Genomic DNA, 25,818 nt, shown 5'->3' with positions numbered 1-25,818 from the left:
CATTAAGGTTGAGTGGAGGGGTTCAGCACCATGGCCAGCGGCAGAGGGTGGCCCTGGGAGATGTATGTAGTGATCTGTGGTTCTTTACAAGTGATGCTCTTTGCTGATGTGGTGATTCCTATTACCTAGTTACCCATATGAGGCTGACTTGAAATTATCCTTTCAATGCTGACCTTGAACTAGGTGCTCCCCTTTGACCACTTCCTTAGGGTAAAGTAATGATTTTTCTAAGGCTACTAATGGGAAAGAGATTCCTTCTCTCAGTCCTTGAGGGGGTTAATAGAGATCCGTCTTTCCAAGTTTGACACATCTCATTCAGATCACCTGTGGCAGCTTGCCCTCTGTAGAATAACAACAGCACAAACCCATCCATACAGGTGGGAGGATCAAAGAGCAGAGGTATTATGTGACTGGGGAATTGTTGTAAGAACTAAACAAAACATCAATACTACATGCAGGTCACTCATCCTTACAAGAGCCCAGTGCCTTTGAACTGAAGCAGAATATCTGTGCAGTAAGGGCAGCTGTAGGAAAGTGAGGATCCTGGAATAGCACAAACAGGTGTGGAGCAGATGTCCTTGGGGCCACGTGTCTGGTTCAGAGGCAAAGCATTTGATTTCATAACCACCCCACTGAGCTATCCTGGGATATCAGCAAAGGTTCTGCACATTCTCCAGAGAGTCAAATGAACATTTTCTTTAGCTTTTTGAAATTCAGGCATTTTGATAAGCCAAATCGTGTTTATTTATAAAATGTTTTTTGTGCTTCTGTACTTCTACTAAATACTATGAAAGATTTTTTGTTTGTTTTTTAAGCATTGCCTGCTTTTGAGAGCCCTCACTTAGGCATGTACTAGACATTTTACACATGTGTTTCATTTAAATCGTATGGCAATCCTACAAACTATATCCAAACCCATTTTCCAGATGAAGAAACTGATGGTCAGTGATGCCCAGTTGCTTGCCCTGGGTCACATAGTTCACATGATTGTATAGCTGAAGACCCCGAATTAGAACCCTCTCAATCTGACCCCAAGGTCCTGGCATTAATCATAAAAATGTTATAAACCTTCATGAAACATTTATATATTAAATATCAGGAAGTTGATATTCATGTGTCATACTTTGAGATGGAGAGACCAGGGTGGGATAAAGGAGTCCAGAAAACCTTCATGGATTAACCTTGAGTTATCTTGAGATTTTATTGCAAAGAGGAGAGAAAGACAGGCATTTCAGACAAAGTGTCAGTGGGACAAGTTGCACCAGGCTTTTTATTAATTGCATCACTCATGTAATAAGAATTCATTAAGCAAGTACATTAAGCCAGGCACTGAGCTTTGCACTGGAGGTTAAAAGTTGAATTCACCAGTTCTGATTTTCAAGAAGGTCCCAGCTTGGTAGATTAATTATTTCTATTTACTTTCTAATTTTATAATATTAACTAAAAATAGATGAGTATGTATCATCAAAACCATATCTCATAGTGGTAATAAAACAGCATTTTCTGAGAGAGCAAAGGCACAGAAGAGGATACAACTTAGGAGCCAGATTTGAGCAACAGCCCCTAAATCTGGAGAATGTTTTATTGTATAAAATTTAGAATTCTTTAACAACTAAAAAGATGTATTTCATTACTTTCGTGATAAGTAAGGATTGCTCTGGTTTGAGGGTCAAGTCCACTGAAATCACATGGCTTTCTGCTCATTGCTATTCTCTTCAAAAGGCTTCTGAGTACTTAGAACATTCATTAGCCTTGAATTTTACCAAAAAGGGGTCTTCACGATCCTGGATTACCTATGGAGGTGAAATTTGTCTTTTCATTCTACATCGTATCCCCCTCTAGTGTTGTCCCATTTTCCTATTCCACGACTCTCCTCTTCCCAGTTCATCAAATTATTTTCTGAGACCCTCCATCCTTGCTAAGCTACATGAGCTTACAGGTGCATATGGTGGAATGCAGACGCCAGAACATAAGAAATGAGGGTGAGTGGGAGTACCAGTATTTCCAATGGGGTAGGGGTGAGAATATTAGCTTTTTTTTATTTAGTCAGACAGAGCTGGGTGGTAACCCTAATTCTTTGTGTCTTTGGGTAAGCCATGTGTCTTCTTTGAGAGGGAGCTTTTTGTAGGGCTACATACAGAGAAATAACCAAAGCAACATATGTAACATCAAGTGCTTACCTCACTTGATGGAAGAGAAGCTTAAAAAATAGAGGTGAACACTAATTCTGGTAACCTGAAAAATTAAAAACTGGAAGGTTAATTTTGAAGATCAGATGGAGGCAGGCACTGGGGACCTCCATGTGAGTGGCACCTATTTCATCAGCAATAAATCAAGCCCTTTGCAAGAGTGGCTTTTTGTTGAAATGCCATCTTAAAAAAGGAAGTTTCCATTCCCTTTTGCTCAGGCCAAGTGCAATTCACAGATTTCAAAAGTGGCATCCATGTTTAAACTGTTAAGTTAAGCCCAAGGAAGAAAAAGAGTCAATCAAAGAAGAATTTTGGGTGAAGACATTGCAATATGCATACCCTTAGCCAGAAAAATGTTAGTTCTAAGGGTGAAGAATTTGACATGTTTATCATCAGTATGTTGGCAGTGGGGGTGGGGGAGGAGGATGAGAAAAACAAGTTAGAAATATTTGGCAAACATTTCAAGCTTCCTTTAAGAATTGTCATATGCTTAAGGACCTTGAGTAGTATTTACTTTGCTTCATTTTAATTATATCTCAAACCACATAAAAACAAGTGTTTTCTTTAATTAGTAATAAAAGGTTTCTTTTTTTCCCACTCTAATATGATGCTGGCCTAGAATGTAGCTTCTGCATATTTTTATTGTCTTTGTTCTCCACAATTGCCCACAGGCAATTTTATCTTGCCATAATAAATTGGAAACTAGTTAAAACTAGTCAATGAACCATTATGGCCACTGAGATAAAACTTGAGATATATATTACAGGATAAAGAGTTGGATAAGCTTTTGAGAATGAAGTTTTTATTGTAACTTCTAATAATGAACATGTCTAGGTAAAATGGAACATTTCCTAGGGCTAACGTTCTTCTTTCTTCACAGTAACACCTCGTGTAGGTAAAATTCAAAATATCCTGCTTGATGAAGAGCAGAATTTCCTCTTTATCAAACTGCATAAACTAACTTTGCTCAATTTGTTTTAATACACGATTTCTGAATATCAGCATAGAAAGAGTCATGGAGAAAGTGCATGAAATACATCACACCTGCCATTTTTTTGTTAATTAAAAAGTAACCTGCAATGCAGGAGCTATTCAATAATTCACACATCACCTGTATAGTTTTCAGTGGACCTGATTATGTATTTAATGAAGTTTATTTTTCCCGTTATGAAAGAGATTTATGCGCATTCTGAAACAAAGAAAAAAAAATCAGAACTTTTGTTAATATTTGAGAAAATGCGTTCTTGGTTTTTGTTTGCACACAGGGCTTCTCTCCTTTTCCATAGTTGTCATTTTTTCTATGTTGATACTCTTCTATCCTGCTTTTATATATTTTAAACCAGTAAGGTGTAATTATTGAATATCACCTTTACTAAAAGTTACTTTTTATTTCATAAAAATGGCAGTCACTACTGAGTACACTTTTGAAATAAGTACTTCATAGACATCTCATCAAATCCATTTGGATGATTACATAATATTCCATCTGGTGATTCTATCCAAGCTTATTCCAAGTTTTTTTTTTCTCTTTCTTTCCAAATGATTGGACATTATCTCCAATTTTTTAATTATTAGATATTTAGGGAAAAAAATCACTATGTGTCAGTTTTTTTTTCCCCGCCTTAGGATAGATTTCCAGAAAGTAGGTTACTAGGTAAAAAGTTATGAACATTTTTATAAGTCCTTCCATACTTAGTGACTTACGTATTTTAAAAAATTTGGTGAGATGGGGTTTTATTTTTCATTATGTTTGGACAGTAAAAAAAAATTGGTGAAACAAATGAAAATGTAAAGGAGCGATATTAATTCACTTTGGAGTAAAGGTCAACAAATTGCTTTAAGTACTCATGAAAATTTCATGAGCTATTCGGCATGAAAAGTTAAATGCATTAATTAAGGTTTATGGTTTCATTAGCTGCAGTAAGAGAAAAGTAGCTACATTTTATTTAAGGAGTTGTGCCTTTTATTCCTTTTGAAGTCCTAAAATTAAGAGTGTAATTATTAGATGGAATGATAATAGCAAACTTTGTGAGCCAAGGTTAGGACATGGTGACTAAAGCTGACTTTATCCTTAAAGAGATTAAGGATGGAGTTACTGATGTTTTTCACTCTGCAGATTTTCTGGCCTATTAAGATGGTGGTGACAATGGTGGTGGTGGGTGCTGTACAGAAAAATTATTTTTTATCTATTTTTTATATAGTAGTTAGCATTTGCAAATCTTCAGCTCCCAATTTATCCCTTCCCACCCTCTTTCACCCTGGTAACCAAAAGTTTATTCACTATGTCTGTGAGTCTGTTTCTGTTCTGTGGATAAGTTCATTAATGTCTTCTTTTTTATTTTTCCTTTTTTTTTGTAAGATTCCACATATGAGTCATATCATATTGTATTTTTCTTTCTCTTTCTGGCTTACTTCGCTTAGAATGAAGATCTCCAGTTCCATTCATGTTGCTGCAAATGGCATTATTTTATTCTTTTTTATGGCTGAGTAGTATTCTGTTATATAAATATACCACAACTTTTTTATCCAGTCATCTGTCAATGGGCATTTAGGTTGTTTCCATGTCTTGGCTATTGTATATAGTGCTGCTGTGAACAGTGGGGTGCCTATATCTTTTCAAATTTGACTTCCCTCTGGATATACACCCAGGAGTGGGATAATAAAACCTCTTTTAAATGTTCACCTGAGTTAGTCATCTCAGACTTACTGATTCACCAGTGGCTCCCATTTCTTAAAAGTAAAACACAAGCTGTAACCTAGCTCACACTAACACACTTGTCCTGGAGGCTGTAAGCCAGCCCTGCATGGTCACGGCACTCTGCTGCCTGGAATCCCTTTACAGAGTTCCCCTACGCCCCCCAGCCCTGGCATGCACTTCTCCTGGCTGTGTAACAATGCTCCTTGTCTGGCCAAATTTATGCCTGGCACTGCTCTATCAAATGGTCCCCACAGCTCCCTCCCCTGTATTTCCTGGGCACCCTGATGTTCATACCAGCAGCATGCATGTTATCAGGTCCCTATTAGCAGTCACCACATTGAAAACTTCAGAGGGGGAGGTGTGCCTTTCAACTCTGTGTCTCCTCTATCTCCTCTGTACATCATCTGTCACTGAGCAAGACAGGTGGATATCCATACCTTCTTATGGATGAAAGGAAGGAAGGAAGAGAGGGAGGAAGGAAGGAAGGAAGGTGGAAAGGAAAGGAAAGAGAAAGGAGGGAAAAAGAAAAGGGAAAATATCTATTAATTTATTAGCATCATTTGATGCAATGTAAGAACTCAAACGATGTGGAACAAATACATATTGCAGTGAATAAATCAGTTGAGTAAAGTCAGCTTTTACTTTTCAAAGACAGTGAGTTTGATGCCCCCACCTGCTCCCCCACAGGAAGCAACAGTGTTGCTCGATGAAGGAGGGAGCGCCTTAGGACCATACTGGAGGTGGGAGGGAGCAGCCTACAGGGGAAGTGGCAGCTCCTGCCCCCTTAATGCCACACTGTGGAGTGGGCTGTGGCAGCTGTTCTGGTGAAAAAAACACATCTTAGGGGAGAAGAGGGAGACATTTCGCTTTCAGTTACTAAGGGTACCGCATACATCAGATCTTCAAAAATCAGAAGGTTTATGCACAAGACTTAGTTGCATTTAACTGTTCATTTTGCTAAGTCTGAGCCATTCTGCAGGGGGAAAATAAAAAGAAAAAAAAAGCTATAATCTTTTTGACAGAAGGGTACAGGCAGGGACTTCCATAAAGTTGGAGGAGGGACAGAGAGGCGAGGGGACCAGGCAGACATGATTGAGAAATGCGTCTCTCTCTGAATCTCTCACATCCTCCTCCCAAGGCAGGGAGCCTTCCATGCTCAACTTAGGCTGAATCAGCACATCTGAGCTGTGCCAAGGTCAGAGTCAAAGGGTCCAGTGGACCTGGATTTGAACCTTGGCTGTACCTCTGCCCGGGCTTAACCTCACTGGGCCTCAGTTTCCTTATTTGTCAAACATATGTAATAATTTTGCCTTAGAGCGTTAAAGATGGAGGTTATAAAATCCCTACTTCAGTGCCGTCCATAGAGTAGGCATGTGAAAATGGAGGCTAAAATGGTTATTTCCTCATCGTGGCCTTGGCCCAGGGGTTTCCCTAACTCAGTGTACCCTCTGTCTTCCCTGTACTCATCCAGAGGTCAATCTTCCTTCAAAGCACAACTCAAGATTCCCTTTCTCCATTCAAGTCACTCAAATGCAAAGAATGGACATTATTTCTAAATGTGGTCACCCCTATTTTCAATATCAGTATATAGTTCCTTTTATTATTTAACTGTGCAGGCCCTGAAAACATGGCGTTTCATGTCTACAGGGATGTGTGTATATCAGTTGACCTAGAATTTGGCCCTGGGATCTGTGGGAAAAGGCGGGTTTTCCTCCCCAATCCCAGCGCCGTTCCGGGCGTGTAGACTAAGAGTCATCCTTTAGCTTTGGCTGGAGAGAGGTGGTCTTGCCTGTAGAACGGTCTAGCGCTAGAGGCTGCCCTGGGGCACCGATGCCATCCCGTCTCCCTGTCCCCTTCACAGATGACAGCAAACCCCGGCTGAGCAGCAGCCCACCCGCGGCCACCCTGGGCAGCCTCCTGGACGACCAGCACTGGCACTCCGTCCTCCTCGAGCGGGTGGGCAAGCAGGTGAACTTCACCGTGGACAAGCATACCCAGCACTTCCGGACCAAGGGCGAGGCGGATGCCTTAGACATCGACTATGAGGTGAGTTGACTTCCCCTGAAGATCCCCAGATCCCTTGCTCAGAATCAGTAAGAGAATCAGCAAACCAAAGAGCAACTGAGAAGATGAGGGGCCCTGACAAATCTTATCGAGGTTTATCTTTATCTCCATCTAAGCCCAGGGACCCACAGGGGAGGAGTCCACGGAGAGTCTGAGCCGTGAGCCTGGGGAAAACGCCTTGCCCAATACGGTGATAACTAACAAGGTGTTTTAAAATAGCAAGTCTCCGTTGTACTTTTTAAAACTTTTTTCTTTTTTGCTTGTAGTCTTCACCGTCTGTCTAGTCTCTGGCTTACATTCAGGCATTCTTCTTTTGAAAGTCAGTGTCAGCTAGCTAGGGTAATAGGAAATAGAGAAATTGTACTAATAGAAAGTTAAAAGAGCAATTATGCCACAATAAACTAAAAAAGAAATGATAAACGCAATCCAAAGAAACAGAAAATGTACAAGATAAGCCCTCGATTTTAATCTTCATTCCCAAGCAAACTTTTGACCAATACACATGGATGGTTAGTTCTTTCGTGCTCTCACCTAAAAGAAGCACAAGGAGGTGCACCTGTCTGTAACACAAAGAAGGCCGCATGGCATTTTGCAAACTGGCAGCCACAAGTTATCCATCTTGGCTAGTAGTTTAGTTGAAGTTGTCTATGTTGTACTTCGATTATACGCCAGGCTCTGTTGTAGGCACGAAAAATAAAAGAGAGAGAGAGAGATACCAAGGTAGAGCCTCTGAGTTGGAGAGACTCACATTCTCAAAGCAGAGTCAGGCCTGAAACACCTGTGCAGAACAAGGAGGTGAGAGCCACCAGGCAGAGTTGTGCGGGGGGTGGTGGGGGTGGGGGGAGGGAATCGGGGCAGAGGGCACCTGCTCAACCTTGAAAGATGGTGGAAGGCTTCCAGCAGGAGGTGCTGCTCCATTTTGAGAGGAGAGCAGGGTTAGCCTGATGAGGCAGGGGAAAAAGGCAGGCCAGGCCAGAGAGCACACTGTGCGTGAAGAGTCACGGTCCAGTGTCTATGGGGTTTGAAACAATAGGCTGGCAGTGGTGCATTGGAGCCAGCTGGTACTGACTCAAGAAGGCCAACTGGTAGGTTTTCAGGAATTGTGTAAGCTGGCTGGTAAATAGGGCCATTATGAGAAATTAAGTTATATAAGCTTATAATTCATCAAAATATTTTTCAAAGGTAATCAATTCATTATTATCTCTACCTACCTATCCCTGTATCTCTCTGTGTATCTATCTATGTGTCTCTGACTTTTACTTCTGCTCTATCTGCATGGGGGGAAATACATTCTACGGGGCTGCTACAGTGCAGGTCTTCCCAATTCCAGATTTAGTGACATCTGCTCAATAGTGTGAAATCCATCAAGGTGGGGATATTTACACCATGGATATTGGCAAATGCTATCGATCAGGCTTTGACTGATTGCTTTGTGGACTGTCTAGACCAGGGATGGGCAAATTGCAGCCTGTAGGCCAAGTCTGGCTTGAAGCCTGAAGTTTCCTCCAACCTGTGTGTTAAGAATAATTTTTATATCTATACAGGGTTGTTTAAAAAAAATAAGGCAAAAAAAAAAAAAGACTATATGATAGAGTCTGTGTGTGATTACGGATGAAAATTCAGTGAAGAATCAACAAAAGCATTTTATGAGAATCAATAAGTTTATGGAATTTATAGTAAAAGTTTGCATATTTTTCATTAGCAGTAAATTGTGTCTACACAATGCTTATGTCATGAAATAATCTGACACTTGAATGCAAGTGTGTGCCCACACACACACATACGTATAGAGGTGTGTGTGTGTGCATTTCACCCTGAACAGCCAGATTTTTTTTTTTATTGAAGTATAGTTGGTTTACAGTGTGGTGTTAATTTCTGGTGTATAGCATAGTGATTCAGCTATATATAGATATATAACTGGATGATATATATGTTCCTTTTCATATTCTTTTTTATTAAAGGCTATTGTAAGGATCCTGAACAGCCAGATTTTAAGCCTTTATCAACACACCACTTAAGGCAGGGGATTAGTGAGAGAGAAAATGTAAGAATTATGGCAGACCCAGGTACTGATGGGAAAAGGAGCCCATGAACAATTTTTTGCAGAGCAGTGACATGGCTGGTCTTATGTTACAGAGTAGCCATTCTGAACATATGTTTCAGGAGCCAGCTAAAGTAGCCTCTGCTGAAAATGTATCAGAAATGAAAATGCACAGGTCCCATCCAAACCTACAGAGTTGGAAACTCTGGGAGAGGGGCTCAATAATTTTATTTTTTAATAATTGTTTTTAAAAACCCTCCAGGTGTCTCTGATGTACCTAACATTTGAGAACCACTGTTTCAGGGCAGTGACTCTGAAGGTTATTGAAAGTAACTCTTTTGCTTAGGTTTGTCTGGAGGTGGATGGAGAGGGTTGCTGGACAGATGGTTGGAAATCCTGTCAGCAGACAATTTCAGTCACCAGTGGGATATGTGACAGAACAGTAGAGGTGCATAATTGAAAACTTAGGGTCTGACTTTGTTTTTTTCCCCAATCACTATCATGAGCAGTAAGAAAGATCTCCTCTTTTGGTCCTAATTTTCATTTAGCTCACTATTGATAAGAGAGGCCATTCATTAACTTTGAAAGAGTATTTGTCATTCTTTGACTCAGAAGGCAAGATACGGGGCAGGATTTTTTTTAGTTGCTGATAACTGAAAATCTATGAATATCAATCACTCTCCTTTGTCAGCTTTAAGTGACTGAAAAAACAAAGAATACAAACAATATTGGAATTATCTTGAAGCAAAGATATATTTTATGAACTTGAGGACAATAGCCAACATAAAATCATCATTAAGTTTCACTAGTTCCCCAAAGACTTTGCCTCTAATGGCCCGAGAGATGGTTCTAAAGCTCACGCAGTTGCCTGATTTAACACTGATTTTCAGACTAATGTCGACCTACCTTTAGTATCCAGTGTGGAGAATCCATATGGAGTCACAGACAAGTGGCATTAAAGTGAATGTCAGCATCTAGGGGAAGAAATCCAAGGATGTCACTCAATTTGTCAAGTTGGAATGAATTTCTTCTAGAAGAGCCTGAATTTCTTGGTGCCTTAAAAAAAGTGTTTCCTAGGAGAAAAAATAACCAACAACCAAAAAAAAAAATCTTGAAATGTTCTTCTAATGCAACCTCCACTTCAGAGAACTGAGCCCCTTTCGGGGTGTGCCGCCACATGAACCTAAAAGAAGACACACTGACTTCAGCAGAGACAGTAGAAATCGGCTCCATTGGGTGAGGAGAGTTTTGTGCTGGGACAAGTCTCTGGAACAACAAGAGCTCTCCAGCCTTTGAAGACTCCCCTCCTTTAAGTCCATGGGGAGAGAAGAGCACTGGGGACAGTGGTCCTGTGTTGTAGCTACCACGTGACACTAACTAGTTTTATAGACCTGGGAAGTGAAAACTCTTAAGTTAGTTACCCAGAGATGTCACCAAGCAAAATTTTGTGTGCCCGATGCATAGAGGGGTCAAAAAAAATGAGAGGTAGTAGTTGGGAGCAGAGAAAGGTTTATTGTAGGGATGAGCAAGGAGAATGGGAGGCTCATGCTCAAACATCCCAAACTCCCCAAAGGTTTTCAAGGAGAAGAAGTTTTTATAGGCAAAGTTTGGGATGAGGGGTACAAGGGTGTGGAGATTGTCTTCAGATTGGCTGGTGGGGAGGTAACAGGGCAGGCCTCCAGGAATCCTGTGCTCAGTCTGAAATTGACATTCTCCACCTGGGTGGGGGTCTTAGTTTTTGCAGAAGAACCCAAAGACACAGTGTTCTGTGTGTTCCTCAAGGAGGAGCCAGGACCCTGCCCCAAGGCTGCACTGTTGTTTCCAGATTGTTCCTCCCTAGTCTCTGCATTCCCTCCCTTCCCTGATTAGCAACTCTTTGAATCTGCCCTTTGGAGCTCAGGGAGGGTCAAGGGAGATGAATGAAGCCTGTTTCCTACCAACAAGAAATGGGGGACACAGAAAGGGTTTGTATCCAGGAGGACCACACTGAGTCCTGCTGTGTTTCAGAAGCAGTATTAGCACTCTTAGTGGAAGGAACAGAGCTAAGAATCTAAGGAACAGAAACTAAGGTCTTTGTCATAACAATGTTGCCTCTTAATCAGAATCCACATTTTCAATTTGATATCGACCATAAGTCAAATGTGGAACATGAGCCCTGCTACCACCAAGTAGAAGAATGACTGAATTCAGGCCCCTGAGCTCCAGAGACCCATTGTCAGAGCACGTTTGCTGGTCTCGAGCTGTACTCTGCCAAACTCTACACCAGGGACATGTACATTCCACAAATCTAAGCTCCTCTTCAAATTTCAGCCTGATGTGGAGATACTTGGCTGGAAAATATGGTAGCTTTCAGTCCTCGGTCTTAGACTACATCAAGAATATCAATCAAGTGCCTTTCCATGAGGCATCTGGAAAGGAATTTGGCACACACAGGTGTGCAGTCATCAGCTTCTCCTCCTGCCTGGAAGACAAACAGACAAAGGCTCATAGGATCTTCCACCAACAAAACAAGAAGCAGGAAGGGTGTAGATCCTTTACTTCCCACTGGAATGTTGTCCCAGTTCACATCACTCAGCTCATGTGATTTTTTTTCCAAATGCTTGTGAGAAAGATTGTTGCTGAAAAAAACCACCCTCTGAACCCCAATAGCCGAATTGAGAGGCAGAGGCAGAGTTTTGGAAGAATCAGGAAAGAACAGCTTTGTTGCTTTGCCAGACAAAGGAGGTCAGAGCAAGGCCATGCCTTAGAGACTGTGAGCCTGCCTTGGGGTAAGGGTCCTGGGGTTTTATAGAAAAATGGGAACAGGAGGGTGATGACAATCAGGGTGTGAGAAGGGGCTACTTTCCTTTCATCTTGGCAAGATGTTCTTCTGGAAGAATTTAGGAGGGTCTGCTCATTTTCTTGAGGTTTAGTGCATGACATTTCAAGACCTCTAGGGTGAAAGGCTAAGTTATTCTAAGAAAAGAGCGCACAGGGAGGGGAGCCTGTTAGTCATAACATCAGATTAGCTAAAAAGTACGAGCCTGAACAACTCAGAAGCATCTTGTTAGTTTTCTACTCTTTTAAGATTATTGTAATTCATTTACTTCTAGCTTGGAGTGGAAGAGTTTTAGAAAAGAGATTTTTATGGTCTTAGTGAGATTCTATTTCTTTGAGAGTGTGCAATCCAAGAAATCTTTTATTATCTAGAATGCTCAGTAATCCTTTTTTACATAACCACTTTAAAAGTATTAAACATATTTTTAACATATTAAAAGTATTAAAACATATTTTTAAAATATAAGATTTATGTGTTACCATGTCATAAATATTAAAAAGACCTTTTTAAATAAAATATCTTAATAAAAATTCCTAGTTAAAATAAAACACTAGATTCAACTAAACCCTCTAAGCATTAAAAAATAGGTGTCTATATATATATATCTTCAAAAATGAATTTTATTAAAGTTTTAAAGAAAATATGAGCCAGTACTTTTATAATCAAAGATTATGGAAGGTCCAAGTATGACATAAGTTTCAGAAACCTGGAAATAAAATATATGAAAAATTTTGTCCATACAATATTTTTGAAAATCCACATGAACTTCCACAAAAAGATACACATATAAAGATATCACCCACCCTAATAACTTGGAAAAGTACATCAAAAATTAGTTAATGAATAAAAAGACCCTACAAATATTTTTTTAAAGTAACTCAGTGGAAAAATAAGTAAAGAATATTCATGTATAAAAAATACTACAGTGCTTTTTTTAAGTTTAGACTGCAAAGAATAAAATCTTTTTAATGTTGGTGTGGGTATGAAGGAACAGGAATCACTTAATCTATTGTGAGTGGGACTGTACTTAATACAATAGCAAAAAGAGGGCAACATCTTCGAAATGCGAAACAAGTCCTCATCAATCCAATGATTCTGTTTCTAGCAATTTATCCTACAATTATAAGCACATGTGTGTACTGGGGTACATATTAAGGGTAATAAAGATTGGAAACTCCTCAAAAGCCCATCACAGGTGGGTTAATTAATAATTATGGTAAGCCCTGAAGGGAAACAGCTACTCCAGGTGCCCCAGTGACCTTGCACTGTCCACATGGGCCACCCAGTCAGGTCCACCATACTCCTCAGCTGATCTGAGTCTTGACAGATGCCTTGTATTCTTCCTGAGACTCAAGAGGATGGAGACCTTCAATTGGTGACTCCAAGGCCATCTCCCATTCACCTCCCTGCCCCCTAGGAGGCTGTCATGACACAGTTTTTTGGTACTTCCTAAGTTCTGATGAGGCAAGAGGTGGTCTGCCCTGCCCTCTCATAATAGACTTGCATCACATAGAGTTGATTAGCTGAAATCTAGTCCCAGATCTGTAGCAATGAGGACTCCCACAGCTCACCCCGCAGAGTCATCTGGCCCTTTTTGTTTTAGTATTACCTTTTTTCGTTTGTGAGACAGGAAACATAGGGAGCTGGGATATTTGGCTACACTTCTCTGCTGTCTGTGTAAGTCACAAATCATCCAAATCTGAAGTGGCTCTTTTATCTTTACCAGTGGTCTCTCAGGCCTTGACCTTGGGCTCACCTTGTAGTGTGTGTGCACCTGACAAACTCCTACAGCAGGATTATACATCTGTTATAGAGAATGTTCGGGTGTGGAATCATCTCCAGTATAAATCGTTAAATGAAAAAAAAAAAACCAATGTACAGTGCGGTGTAAACAGTATTGATGTAGGAAAATGGGATGTGAGAAGATGGCTGTGTCCCAGGTCTCAGTCGAGTCCCCAGGATTCACCCCGCCAAGTGAGGGTCCTTGGTTTCACACAGGAAAAAATTCAAGAGTGAGCCACAGTTGAGTGAAAGTAGATTAATTCAGAGAGATACACACTCCATAGACAGAGTGTGGGCCGTCTCAGAAGAAGAGAAAGGCCATGAGGTGCAGGGTTGTTAGTTTTTATGGGCTGGGTAATTTCATATGCTAACAAGTGGCAGGATTATTCCAATTACTTTGGGGAAAGGGGTGAGGATTCTCAGGAAGTGGGCCACTGCCCACTTTTTGACCTTTTATAGGCAGCCTTGAAACTGTTCTGGCACCTATGGGTGTGTCATTTAGCAGCTGTTGCATTACAATGAGTGTATAATAAAGCTCAAGGTCACTGGCAGTCAAATCTCACTGTCTTGAGCCTCAAGGTCTACTGGGAGTTGACTCTTCCGCCATCTTGGTGCTAATTGCTGTCATTCTTTTAATGGTCGTGCCCTGCCTTCTTCCCTCCTGTCTCAGTGTCTGTGTTTAAAACAATAGACAAGTGTTGACCTTGAAAGTACAGAAATTTCTGGAAGGATAAGGATGAGCACATAAGAGCAGGATCAATGAAGAAAAAAGCTCCATTCTTCACGATACACTCTAAACTTTTTACGTTTGGTACCACATGCAAAAAAGTATTTTTAATAGGAAACTGAATCAACAGAAGAAACATATGGGTTAAAAGATATTTCTTATTTGCTTCTAAAATTGCATCCTCCCAATAATGTTTATTCAGTTTTCCTTCAAAGACACTTACCACTTTACAATATATTATTGTTAATTTATTTTTAATTATCTATCTGTTCATCCCCACCCCAGCCATAGAACTTAAGCTCATCATAAGGGTTAAGACTTTCTTTTTTTAATTTCAGTTTATTTCTATAGATTTGTGTCTGGTATGTAATACATACTCAAATAGTTAAGAAAATTTTTTTTGAAGTTTATTTCCGTGAATTTTAAAGCTATCAGCTTACACCCATCAACTTACACCCTGCTTTTCTTTCCATAAGAAGTTCATAGTAGGTCCCTGTGCTCAGAGCCACTCCTAGCTGCCCTTACTTGAGCTTGGCACTGCCCAGTGGGCACTTCTGCTAGAGCTCAGACACGATGAAAGGATTGGCCTCACATAATACAACTGTTTGTTTGGTGATCAAAACCACTACAGATCACCAGGGAAACTGTTTCGCAGCTGCTGTAGCAGTATAAAATAAATGGAAGAAAATAAGATAAGGAAAAGGCATGTTAAGTAGATGCAAAATGGAAATAAGGGGAGAAAAATGGAAGGAAAAAAAAATGACCACCTCTTTTGTGTGGCATTTGGTGATTTTGTTCAATCCTTCAAACATCCTAGTGAGGGAGATGTCTCGGATATAAAACCCAGACAAAAGCGACTGATCAGTCTCCCACCCCGACTCCTCACGAGCCAGGGAGTAACGGAAACAGGATTTGAGCCTAGATCTGTGTGGCCAGTCTCCAGAAAGCGTCCTCGTGACCAGGTTTCACTCGGAAGGAGGGGTGGTCCTTATCCTGGCCTCTGCATGCTTACAAGACTCAAAACCGTTTTTACTGCGGCCACTTTTCTTCCTAGTTTTAAAGTTAAGATTTGTGATTTGCGGAGTTGCTAATTTCATGTTTCCCCACGTTTTAGGACGGTGGGAAGGAACATAAAGACCTCTCAAGTGTGTACTGAAAATAAACTACTTGTGTTGAACAGGATGGAAAGAATTTATCAGTACCCTTATTATGTCCAAAATATCATTGTTTTTATTAACATGAACCAAAAGAACACGTGATAAAATTCCTTATTGTATTTTACCAGCTATCAGGGATGTGGTGTTGGTAGTTTTCAATTACTTAATAACACATTCTGAGGCTGGCTGAACTTGGGCTAAATTATGGTAATCATCAACAAAATATTGTAAAATTACCCAGGCTTCACGTGAGCACTTGTAGGGCCTGAGGCAAAAGTACAGATGGGGGCCCACATAACATAGTTCTAAATATTTAAGGAGTTACAAGTACATCAACAAACTGGTGTATAAGATATGGGGGGAGGGCATAGCTCAGCAGTAGAGCACGTGCTTAACATGCATAAGGTCCTGGGTTCAATCCCCAGCACCTCCAAATAAATAAATAAATAAAACTTAATTACTTCCCCCCTAAATTTTTTAAAAAAAGTAAAGTTTTTTTTTTTAATTAAAAAAAATGTGTTCTACTTCCTACTTTGACAAATGGACGCTCACAATCACATCCCATATGTCCACAGTGTAAACAGCTGCCCCATGGCCACTCCTCAGACCCGTGGGTCTGTGGTCCACTCTCAGGAGGATGGACAAGGGAATTCAGGCCCTCGAAGCAATTTCAGAGCTGTTCCAGAACTCCGGGGTGCTGTGTACGAAGATGATGGTTTAGAAGGGAGGTGGCAGCCACCTATAGTCATTTGCCCTTGTTTGCACATACTTCCCCCGTGGGGCAGGAGGTGACCAGAGGATGGGCAGAGTGGGGCCCCCGAGGGTACTAGTTCCACAGCAGGTGGCGCTCTTGCCTGGATGCACTGGGGACACTGAAGTTAGAATTTTCAATGAGTTCTTGCTTAAATGCTGAAACCTGCACAGTTTAACTCATTCTCCAAATAACCTAACATTAAAATACTGTTAAGTTCATTCAGACAAATAAATATATGTTGAACCCATTGGGCTGTGTCAGACGCTGATGTCTGTGAATCTGTATAAAGGTGCCTAATTAGAAGAAGGAACCCTAGACTAGTCATTGACCAGATTGGGCCAGCAGCAACACTAACAATAAAAGTGGTCTGAATCAGCCCCTGGTGCAGACTTTGCTATTAGACTGAAATCAGAGGGTTGCTCCAGCAGAGAAAGTAAGAGGGGCTGATATGTGCTCCTGAGAAAATATTGGTGGTCTCTGCTAATACAATTATGTAGCATCTCTCCTTTCCTTCTCCTGCAGAAGCCTCACCACATGTGTGCCAGTGTGCCAGGGACTTCCAGTTTTAAAAATGGTCCAGTTTCAGTGGGGAAGGTGTAGCTCAAGTGGTAGAGCACGTGCTTAGCATGCACGAGGTCCTGGGTTCAATCCCCAGCGCCTCCATTAAATAAACAAATAAGCCTAATTACCTACCCCTTCCCCCCGAAAAATATAATGGCAGGGTATACAGCGGTTAAGAGATGCGGCTCTGAATTGAAGGGCTTTGAGGAGCCACTTACTTGACTGTGAGGCCTCAGTAAACCTGCTAAACCTCCGTACCTCATCTTTAGCTTTAAAGTGGAGCAAATAATAATACGTAACTTAAACATCAGAGAAAATAAATGATGAAAGTGAGCTCTGAGCATGGGGTCCAGTGTTTAAAACTGATCGTAAATGCCACTGTCATTATTGCTGAAACACAGCCTTCTCCAAGGTTGAGGGCTGAGGTCAAACCCAAGTGCAAGGAGTGACATCGGGGCTTGGGTCAGAAGCCCCGCTGGAGGCGGGGTGGGCCGCCGTGGGCCTGGAGCACGGGCAGGAAGCAGGGCCACCGGTGAGGGGCTTTATGCACGCGAGAAGGGCTGTTGAGATCAGGGCTCTGTCCTATTCAATGCAGGGCTGCGTCTGGGGCAGATATCGCTTGCTCTTTTCTCTACCAAAACGGAAAGGGAAAATTATCATGCAGAAATAAGGGGATGCCAGGAATTTGTGAAAGAGTAGGCTCTTTACAGAAGCAATAAAGAAGAAGTGAAAGTGTAACCAACTACCTTCCCTTGAGATAAGACGTCAGAGGCACTATATCCATTAAAAAGTTACAGAGATCAGACGTTACAAACTGAGTCACTGATCAAGTCCAAGAGCAGAGCAGAATCCATAAAATGATGATGCCAGGAAAGTTTTGGAATGCCACCATCTCAGATGGCCCATTTGGTATTTTTTTTAACTATTTGAATTCATGCCAGTATTTAAAAATCAAGAGATATGACAAAAAAATTGAGGAGCCTGGTCTCACTTAAGTGCCAGAAATCCATCTACCTTTGACAGCATTCCTCCAGAGGGGCCACAAACTCTATATGTAATTCAACAAACACTCAGCCAGTGCAAGTTTTAAAGGGCAGAAGAAAAGACAGACGTTTCGATCCTTGTTTTTTTTTTTTTTGTATACATTTCATTACAAAACAGACTATCAGCGCCAAAGTGAGACAAATGTTCACTAATGAGAAACTTCAAATGTGTTTGGAATCCAAGCCTGACAGAAAAAGGAATCTTTAGAACAGGAAGAGTCTCAAACTTAAACAAGGCCAGAGGAACAAACCAAGAAGGAGAAATGAATGCATTGTTGTGGAAGTAACATCAAAGACTGAGGAAAAGACAAGCGAATGTCAGGCGGAAGAGGAATGAGATCAAAGGAGGACAGAGTGGCAGCTGCTGGGGCCTCATACATTTAACATCAAAGCAGGCTTTCTCCTGGGATTCATCCCACCTGTGACACCAGCAAACTCATCAGGTTTCAGGTTGCCAGATGAACTCTGGTGCCCAAGACACCGAAGCTGAGAGTGAAACTTGACCATCTAACACCTGGTTCCACTGACCAGACCACCATGCTCAATAAAAGACTCACTCTGCAGGTCTCCAAGAGCAAATCGGTCAGCAAAGTAGGAAAGGAAAGAAGCTGGACTGACAAAAAGAAGGACGGTAAGGGGAAGCATTTTCAGAAGTAAATTACTAGTGTTCTTTTTGATCTAATTCAACAAATATTTGTTGACTCTATGCTATTTGAATCATACCTCTTGCGGTGAATATTCAAGAATGAACAAGATGTGGCTGGTATCCTTGAGAAACTTTTTTTTTTAGAGAGATATTCCAAAACATTCAACAAATATTTATTCAGCATCTGTTATGTACCAAGAATTATTTTAAGTGCTTGGGATACGTCGGTGAAAATAACCAAGACGCCTGCCCTTGTGATGTTAGCATTTTAGCAGGAGAGACAAACTGTAAGCAATGCACATAACAAGTAAGTGGACTGCATAATGAAAGAAAAGATGACAAATGCTGTGGAAAGGGGAACAAAAACAGATGTAGGTCGTGGGATTGGGAGGTCAAAGATTGAGGGAAACAGGTTGCAACTGTTTAGATATTCTGATCAGGGTGGAGATTATTGAGATGGTATCATTTAAGCCAAGATGCTAAAAAAAAAAAAAAAAATGTGAATTGGTCCTGTTGCTATCTGGGGAGAACTGGCTTAGGGCACCTGGCTCCCTGACATGATCACAACCATTCTGTGCTGTAACGGAAGCTGGATTCACAGCTCTGAGATCCGTGTACTGAAGGCCTTTGGGCCACTCCACACAGATGATGAGCCCTAAAATGTAATCTGTTCAGCACCATGGACACCTGCCCCATGGTGAAATGTGCCCAAGTCTGCAGGGAAGGGAAGAATTGTGTCATCAGCATCCTGGACAATCAAATCGGGGAGTGAAGAGGTTCATAGAATGAATATAGTCAAGGTAGGCTTAAAAACAGATTCATTCAAGGAGACTCAAAATTTAAAGGAAGTTCCTGGGCAGTTATAGACACAAGAGTGATATACATATGAGGCAATAAAAAGAGGAGTTTATACAGCACAGCAATTGAAATAACTGAAAAAAGTTACCATAATTTTAGGATAAAATTTAGGAAATCAAATAAATGAATAAAAATAAGTGATGCTGTTTTGAATGCTGACTGAATAAAAATGCAGAAGGACATGGGCCTGAGATGTGCCTCCTACCTGAAAATGAGTGACATGGAATTTTACACTCAACTGTTCAATTACTAGTTTTCCCAAATGTGAGGAAAAATCATTGAAAGTAGACAGTGATCATATAGTTTCACATATATTTCTAGCAAGGCCTCTCTCTCTCTATTTTTTTTTGTCCCTCTCAAATAAACAGAAAGCTAAAAATGATCAATGGACCTTTTCAAAGGAGGACACAGCATATTAATTCCAGCTTTCTGAAAATCTGAAAATCAGAAGAAAACTTCTACAGGATCTTGAAGAAAATTTGTCTGTTTATTAAATCAAAAAAGAAAAGTTACTTAGTTTAATTTCTACTGATATAAAACATCAACATAAAATAGTGCAACCTTCAGACTGCAAAATCTTAGAAAAGTTAGTATCCATATAGGTTTTACTCAGAAACTGGGGCAAATAAAGCCACAAAACATCATTTTGGAAGAACCTCTTACCTGAGAAGTTCCCCTGGCGAGAGCAGTTCTATGAACAGTGAAGGCTTTGAGCTGGGAGCCCTTCTAAATGCCTCAGGTATAGTTAGTCTTTCAATTCTCACATTAATCCAATCAATCAAAACTGCTTATATGAGATAGACATTCTCCTCATTTATATATGAGGAAAATGAATCACACAACAGTTAAGTATTTTGATCAAGGTCCCATCGAATGTTCTAGGCAAATCTGGGTCTCAAGCCAGCCAGAGAAGCTCCTGAGACATAGATGCTGATACAGCTCACAAATTTCTTCAATTTTGTAACAAATGGCCACAAAAAAGAGTTTCTTCAAAGTGGAAAAAATAGATGGACAGATTAGTAAATAATAAAATAGTTTAAGTAATTAACGTTCAGAACAAGTTGGGGTTAAAGAAAAAAATGTAGACTTACTTCATAGACAGCCATCCAAAACTAGTACTCAAAAGGATTATCTTCCAAGTCAACTTGAAAAAAAGAAACTAAACATTATCCAATCTATATAGCAAAAAGCAGAAAAGCGACAATAGTCAAAAATGAAGAAACATAATAGAATAAATCAATATTGATCATCCTTTTAATCTTGGCAATAAACTTAACATTTGTCTAAATTCCCTCAGGTGGCAAGTAGTCTTATGCTGCATTAATAAACAGACACCAGATATATGTGGCTTGCAATTAACATGTTTATGGCAGAGAACACAGAAAATTATATGTGAAGTTGGACTTTAAGACAAAGGTACACCAATTAATTGTATGTAAGATGGAAGCAAGATTAAAAATTACTACCATTGAAAGTAAAAATTAAGATCAAAAGAGAAAGCCTGTTGTAAAATAATAATTGTGTGATCTCTAATTAAAAATACATATACTACATTCAATTTCTTGTAATAAGCTATATTGAAAAGAGTCTGAATATGTATATATATTTATATGAATAACTGAATTGCTTTGCTGTATACCTGAAACTAACATTGTAAATCAACTACACTTCCATGAAAAATAAGATTAAAAATAGACATATACTAAACAGGTGTATATATAAAATCAAACATCAGCCAAATACAAAAATCAAAAACTGTTGGTGAGATGTTGGCTAACCTGTCCTGATGTGAACTGCCTGTGTGACAGCTCCAGGATTCAGAGACCTAGGAGCCAGGCTGAAGGAGGTGGGCACTGGGTTTCCAGCTGTGTTGCTGGATGAATCAACAAATGGGCAGAGTTCAAGGACAAAAGCCAATGTTGGGAACTGAGACTCTGTCAGCTGCCAGCTGAACTAAGCAGCAGACTAGCTTGAAAATGATTAATATTTTGTAACAAAATTAACGTTCAAAAATCAGTTGCATTTCTTTACACTAATGATAAATCAACAGAAAAAGAAAGTAAAGAAACAATTCCCTTTAAAATAGCACCCCAAGTAATAAAATATCTGTGAATAAATCTAACCAAGGAGGTGAAAGAATTATACACAGAAAACTATAAACCATTGATGAAGGAAATTAAAGAAGACTTTAAAAAATGGAAAGATATTCCATGCTCTTGGATTGGAAGAATCAATATTGTTAAAATGGTCACACTGCCCAAGGCAATCTACAGATTTAATGCAATCTCTATCAAATTACCCAGGACATATTTCACAGAACTAGAACAAATCATAATAAAATTTATAATGGAACCATCAAAGACCTAGAATTGCCAAAGCATTACTGAAGAGAAAGAAAGAGGCTGGAGGAATAACTCTCCCAGACTTCAGACAATACTATAGAGCTACAGTCATCAAGACAACATGGTATTGGTACCAAAATAGACATATAGACCAATGAAACAGAATAGAGAGCCCAGAAATGAACCCACAAACTTTTGGTCAACTCATCTTCGACAAAGGAGGCAAGAATATACAATGGAATAAAGACAGTCTCTTCAGCAAATGGTGTTGGGAAAACTGGACAGCAGCATGTAAAACAATGAAGTTAGAACACTCCCTTACACCATATACAAAAATCAACTCAAAATGGATCAAAGACTTAAACATAAGACAAGATACAATAAACCTCCTAGAGGAAAACATAGGCAAAACATTATCTGACATATATTTCAAAAATTTTCTCCTAGAAGAAATAAAAGCAAGAATAAACAAATGGGACCTAGTGAAACTTACAAGCTTCTGCACAGCAAAGGAAACCAGAAGTAAAACAAGAAAAAAACCTACGGAATGGGAGAAAATTTTTGCAAGTGAAACCGACAAAGGCTTGATCTCCAGAATATATAAGCAGCTCATACGACTCAATAAGGAAAAAATAAACAACCCAATCCAAAAATGGGCAGAAGACCTAAACAAGCAATTCTCCAAGGAAGACATACAAATGATCAAAAAGCACATGAAAAAATGCTCAATATCACTAATTATCAGAGAAATGCAAATCAAAACTACAATGAGGTATCACCTCACAACAGTCAGAATGGCCGTCATTCAAAAATCCACAAATGACAAATGCTGGAGAGGCTGTGGAGAAAGGGGAACCCTCCTACACTGCTGGTGGGAATGCAGTTTGGTGCAGCCACTATGGAAAACAGTGTGGAGAGTCCTCAAAAAGCTAGGAATAGACTTACCATATGACCCAGGAATCCCACTCCTGGGCTTGTATCCAGAAGGAAATCTACTTCAGGATGACACCTGCACCCCAGTGTTCATAGCAGCACTATTTACAATAGCCAAAACATGGAAACAGCCTAAATGTCCATCAACAGGTGACTGGATAAAGAAGAGGTGGTATATTTATTCAATGGAATACTACTCAGCCATAAAAACCGACAACATAATGCCATTTGCAGCAACATGGATGCTCCTGGAGAATGTCATTCTAAGTGAAGTAAGCCAGAAAGAGAAAGAAAAATACCATATGAGATCACTCATATGTGGAATCTAAAAAACAAAAACAAAAACAAACAAACAAACAAACAAAAACAAAGCATAAATACAGGACAGAAATAGACTCACAGACAGAGAATACAGACTTGTGGTTGCCAGGGGTGTGGAGGGTGGGAAGGGATAGACTGGGATTTCAAAATTGTAGACTAGATAAACAAGATTACACTGTATAGCACAGGGAAATATACACAAAATGTTATGATAAACCAAAGAGAAAAAAATGTGACAATGAGTGTGTATATGTCCATGAATGACTGAAAAATTGTGCTGAACACTGGAATTTGACACAACATTGTAAAATGATTATAAATCAATAAAAAATGTTAAAAAAAGAAAATGATTAATATTCAATTTTTGCCAATAACAGTTATACTAATATGACCATCCCCAGTCATGCACAGCAGTGATCCTAATGTGGACAGCTTGATGGACAGAAACCTAGTTTAGAGCAAAATTTCAATTTCTACTCTCACAGTTTTGTTAAATCAGATAAAAATAAGAAGGGAAGTGATCGGGGGAAAGAATTATTAATGTAAAATTAATAGGTAAATACTAAGTATTACCTACAAGTGTTTATGAAGTATTTAGAAAAATCAATACCTATAATACATGGGAAAGAAAAAAAAATCAATATACGAAGCAACTTTTTCCGTTCTAACTTAACTGATAGTGAACTAAATATATAATTCAATAGTACAATTATTACTTTAAATTCTCAGCTACTTGAATAATTTAAAATATAAAACAAGTTAAAAATTTATACTCACACTCCAATGTGCAGAAATGCAGTGTTGCTTCTCCCCATCTGAATTCAATGTGGTCGTCACCTCCCGCTTTTCCTGATGGCAGAAAAATCTAACCTTGACAGTGAACGATGACTAGTTAGCACTTATTTAAAACCTACTGTACTATTGTGTACATATTGGTTTGTAATGGGATTTCTCCTTTCCCTTTCTCTTTCCTTTTCCCCAGGCAGATCACTGGCTGAGGGGGGGGGGGCTGGTGGATAGCTCTTCATTGGAAGAAAGCTTCAGCTTCCACAGCTGCTGTCCATGGTACCCACAATGGCCCTGGTCTGTGAGGTCTGGTCACCTGGACACTCTCAGATGTCCAAGTCCAGCTACCAGCTCTTTACATATTTACTACTTCACATTGTGCTCCAGGAATCAGACCACTGGTAGGCAGTCGTCAGACCCTTTTCACAGCCATTGCTAACCTGTCTGCGTTCCAGCTAAGTTTTGCCCTGAGGCCATGCTGAACTCGGGACATCTTTAGTAGGCTTACAGCCATCACAGTTATAGTAATCAGGGAAGAAATAACTCCCTGTGTTTTCCAAAATCTTTCCAAACTTCATCAGGTTTCAGTCTCCCGGAGAGAATCAAAGAGCAGGTACCAAACTGTGTAACTCTTTTATCTCCACTAGTTTCTCCAAATATCCTCTACCCAGACTGAAAAGAGTTGTGTTCCCCTTAATGTAATTGGAAATTATAATTTTTGTTATATATAATATCCTCCATACTCTTTGGCTTAAAAAAAACCCTCTACCCCAAGTCATTCAAATACTACATTTTGCTATTTAACACAGTGATTTTTTTTTCCTTTCTCTCTTTTTCAAACATGCCCTATGACTAATATTTTTCTGAAATCACAGCTGAGTGAAATAGAACATTGTTTTATTTTTCACAAATTGAGGAAGAAGAACAAAAAAATGGAAAGAAAATTGCCAGTATATATGAAAATTATAGAAAAGAATAAGAACTTTTGTCCACACAAAAACCTGCACACAGATGTTTAAAGCAGCTTTATTCATAGTTGTCAAGACTTGGAAGCAACCAAGATGTCCCTCAGTAGGTGAATGGGTAAATAAGCTGTGGTCCGTCCAAACAATGGAATATTACTCAGTGCTGAAAAGAAGTGAGCTATTGAGCCCTGAAAAGACCAGGTGAAACCTTGACTTCTTATTACTAAGTGGAAAAAAAGCCAGTCTGAAATGGTAACATATTGTATGATTCCAACAGTGTGAACATTCTGGAAAAGGCAAAACTATTGAAACAGTAGAAAGGTCAATGTTTGCTAAGAGTTGGAATCAGGGGCCAATGTGAGAGGTGATGAAATGGTGGAGCACAGAAGGTTTTTAGGATGGTGAAACGATTCTGTATGATACAGTAATGGTGGATTCATGCTATTATACGTTTGTGCAAACCCACACAATGGACAACACCAAGTGTAAACTGTAGTGTAGACGATGGACTTTGGGTGACTATGACATATCAGCATAGGTCCACCAGTTGTAACAAACAAGCCAGCATGGTGCAGGGTGTTGAGAACAGGGGGAGAAGCTGTGCCTACGTGAGGGCAGAGGGTAAATGAGAAATCTCTGTACCTTCCTATCAGTTTTCCTATGCAACTAAAACTGCTCTAAAAAATTGTGTTTTGAAAAAATAATAAACAAAAGTGGCAAGTATTCAACTATATCTTTACATTACAAATTTGACTTATACAATTTATAAAAGAGAAATTGATTTTTTTATATACAAATGACTCAAATTAAAGAAAAAATTGAATACTGCTATAAATCAACATGGAAGTTCAATTATCCAAGCAATATTTTTACAGAAATATTTGTGGAATTAACAAATTCATTTTTTAACATTTTCTGAAATATTTCCCAAGATTTATAAGTTATTCATAAATAAAGTCAGAGATAAGACTCCCATAATTTTACTCAGAGACAAATTTAGACTTGATCTAAATACTTGGCCAAAGAAAAAAAGTAGAGCTCAAACTCATTTACAATTTAAAATATGAACACATACATTTCAAGGCAAATAGAACACAAGTGTAGTTTAATCAAAGAGAATCTATTAATTTATG

The 25,818-nt window shown here is 39.5% G+C and overlaps 1 protein-coding gene across 1 annotated transcript in view; it reads left to right on the top strand.

Annotated features, from left to right (window-relative positions):
* The window catches only part of CNTNAP5 (contactin associated protein family member 5), a 741,033-nt gene that overhangs the window by 341,156 nt on the left and 374,059 nt on the right, over positions 1-25,818 (top strand). Inside the window, exon 6 of the mRNA XM_010979356.3 lies at positions 6,749-6,933. Within this exon, the coding sequence (XP_010977658.3) occupies positions 6,749-6,933 (185 nt within the window). The remainder of the gene's footprint in view (positions 1-6,748; positions 6,934-25,818) is intronic.

Source organism: Camelus dromedarius, chromosome 4 (assembly GCF_036321535.1).
Source record: "Camelus dromedarius isolate mCamDro1 chromosome 4, mCamDro1.pat, whole genome shotgun sequence".
NCBI lineage: Eukaryota > Metazoa > Chordata > Mammalia > Artiodactyla > Camelidae > Camelus > Camelus dromedarius.
The sequence above is the reverse complement of the archived record's forward strand: the minus strand, read 5'-3'. Positions and strand labels throughout refer to the sequence as shown.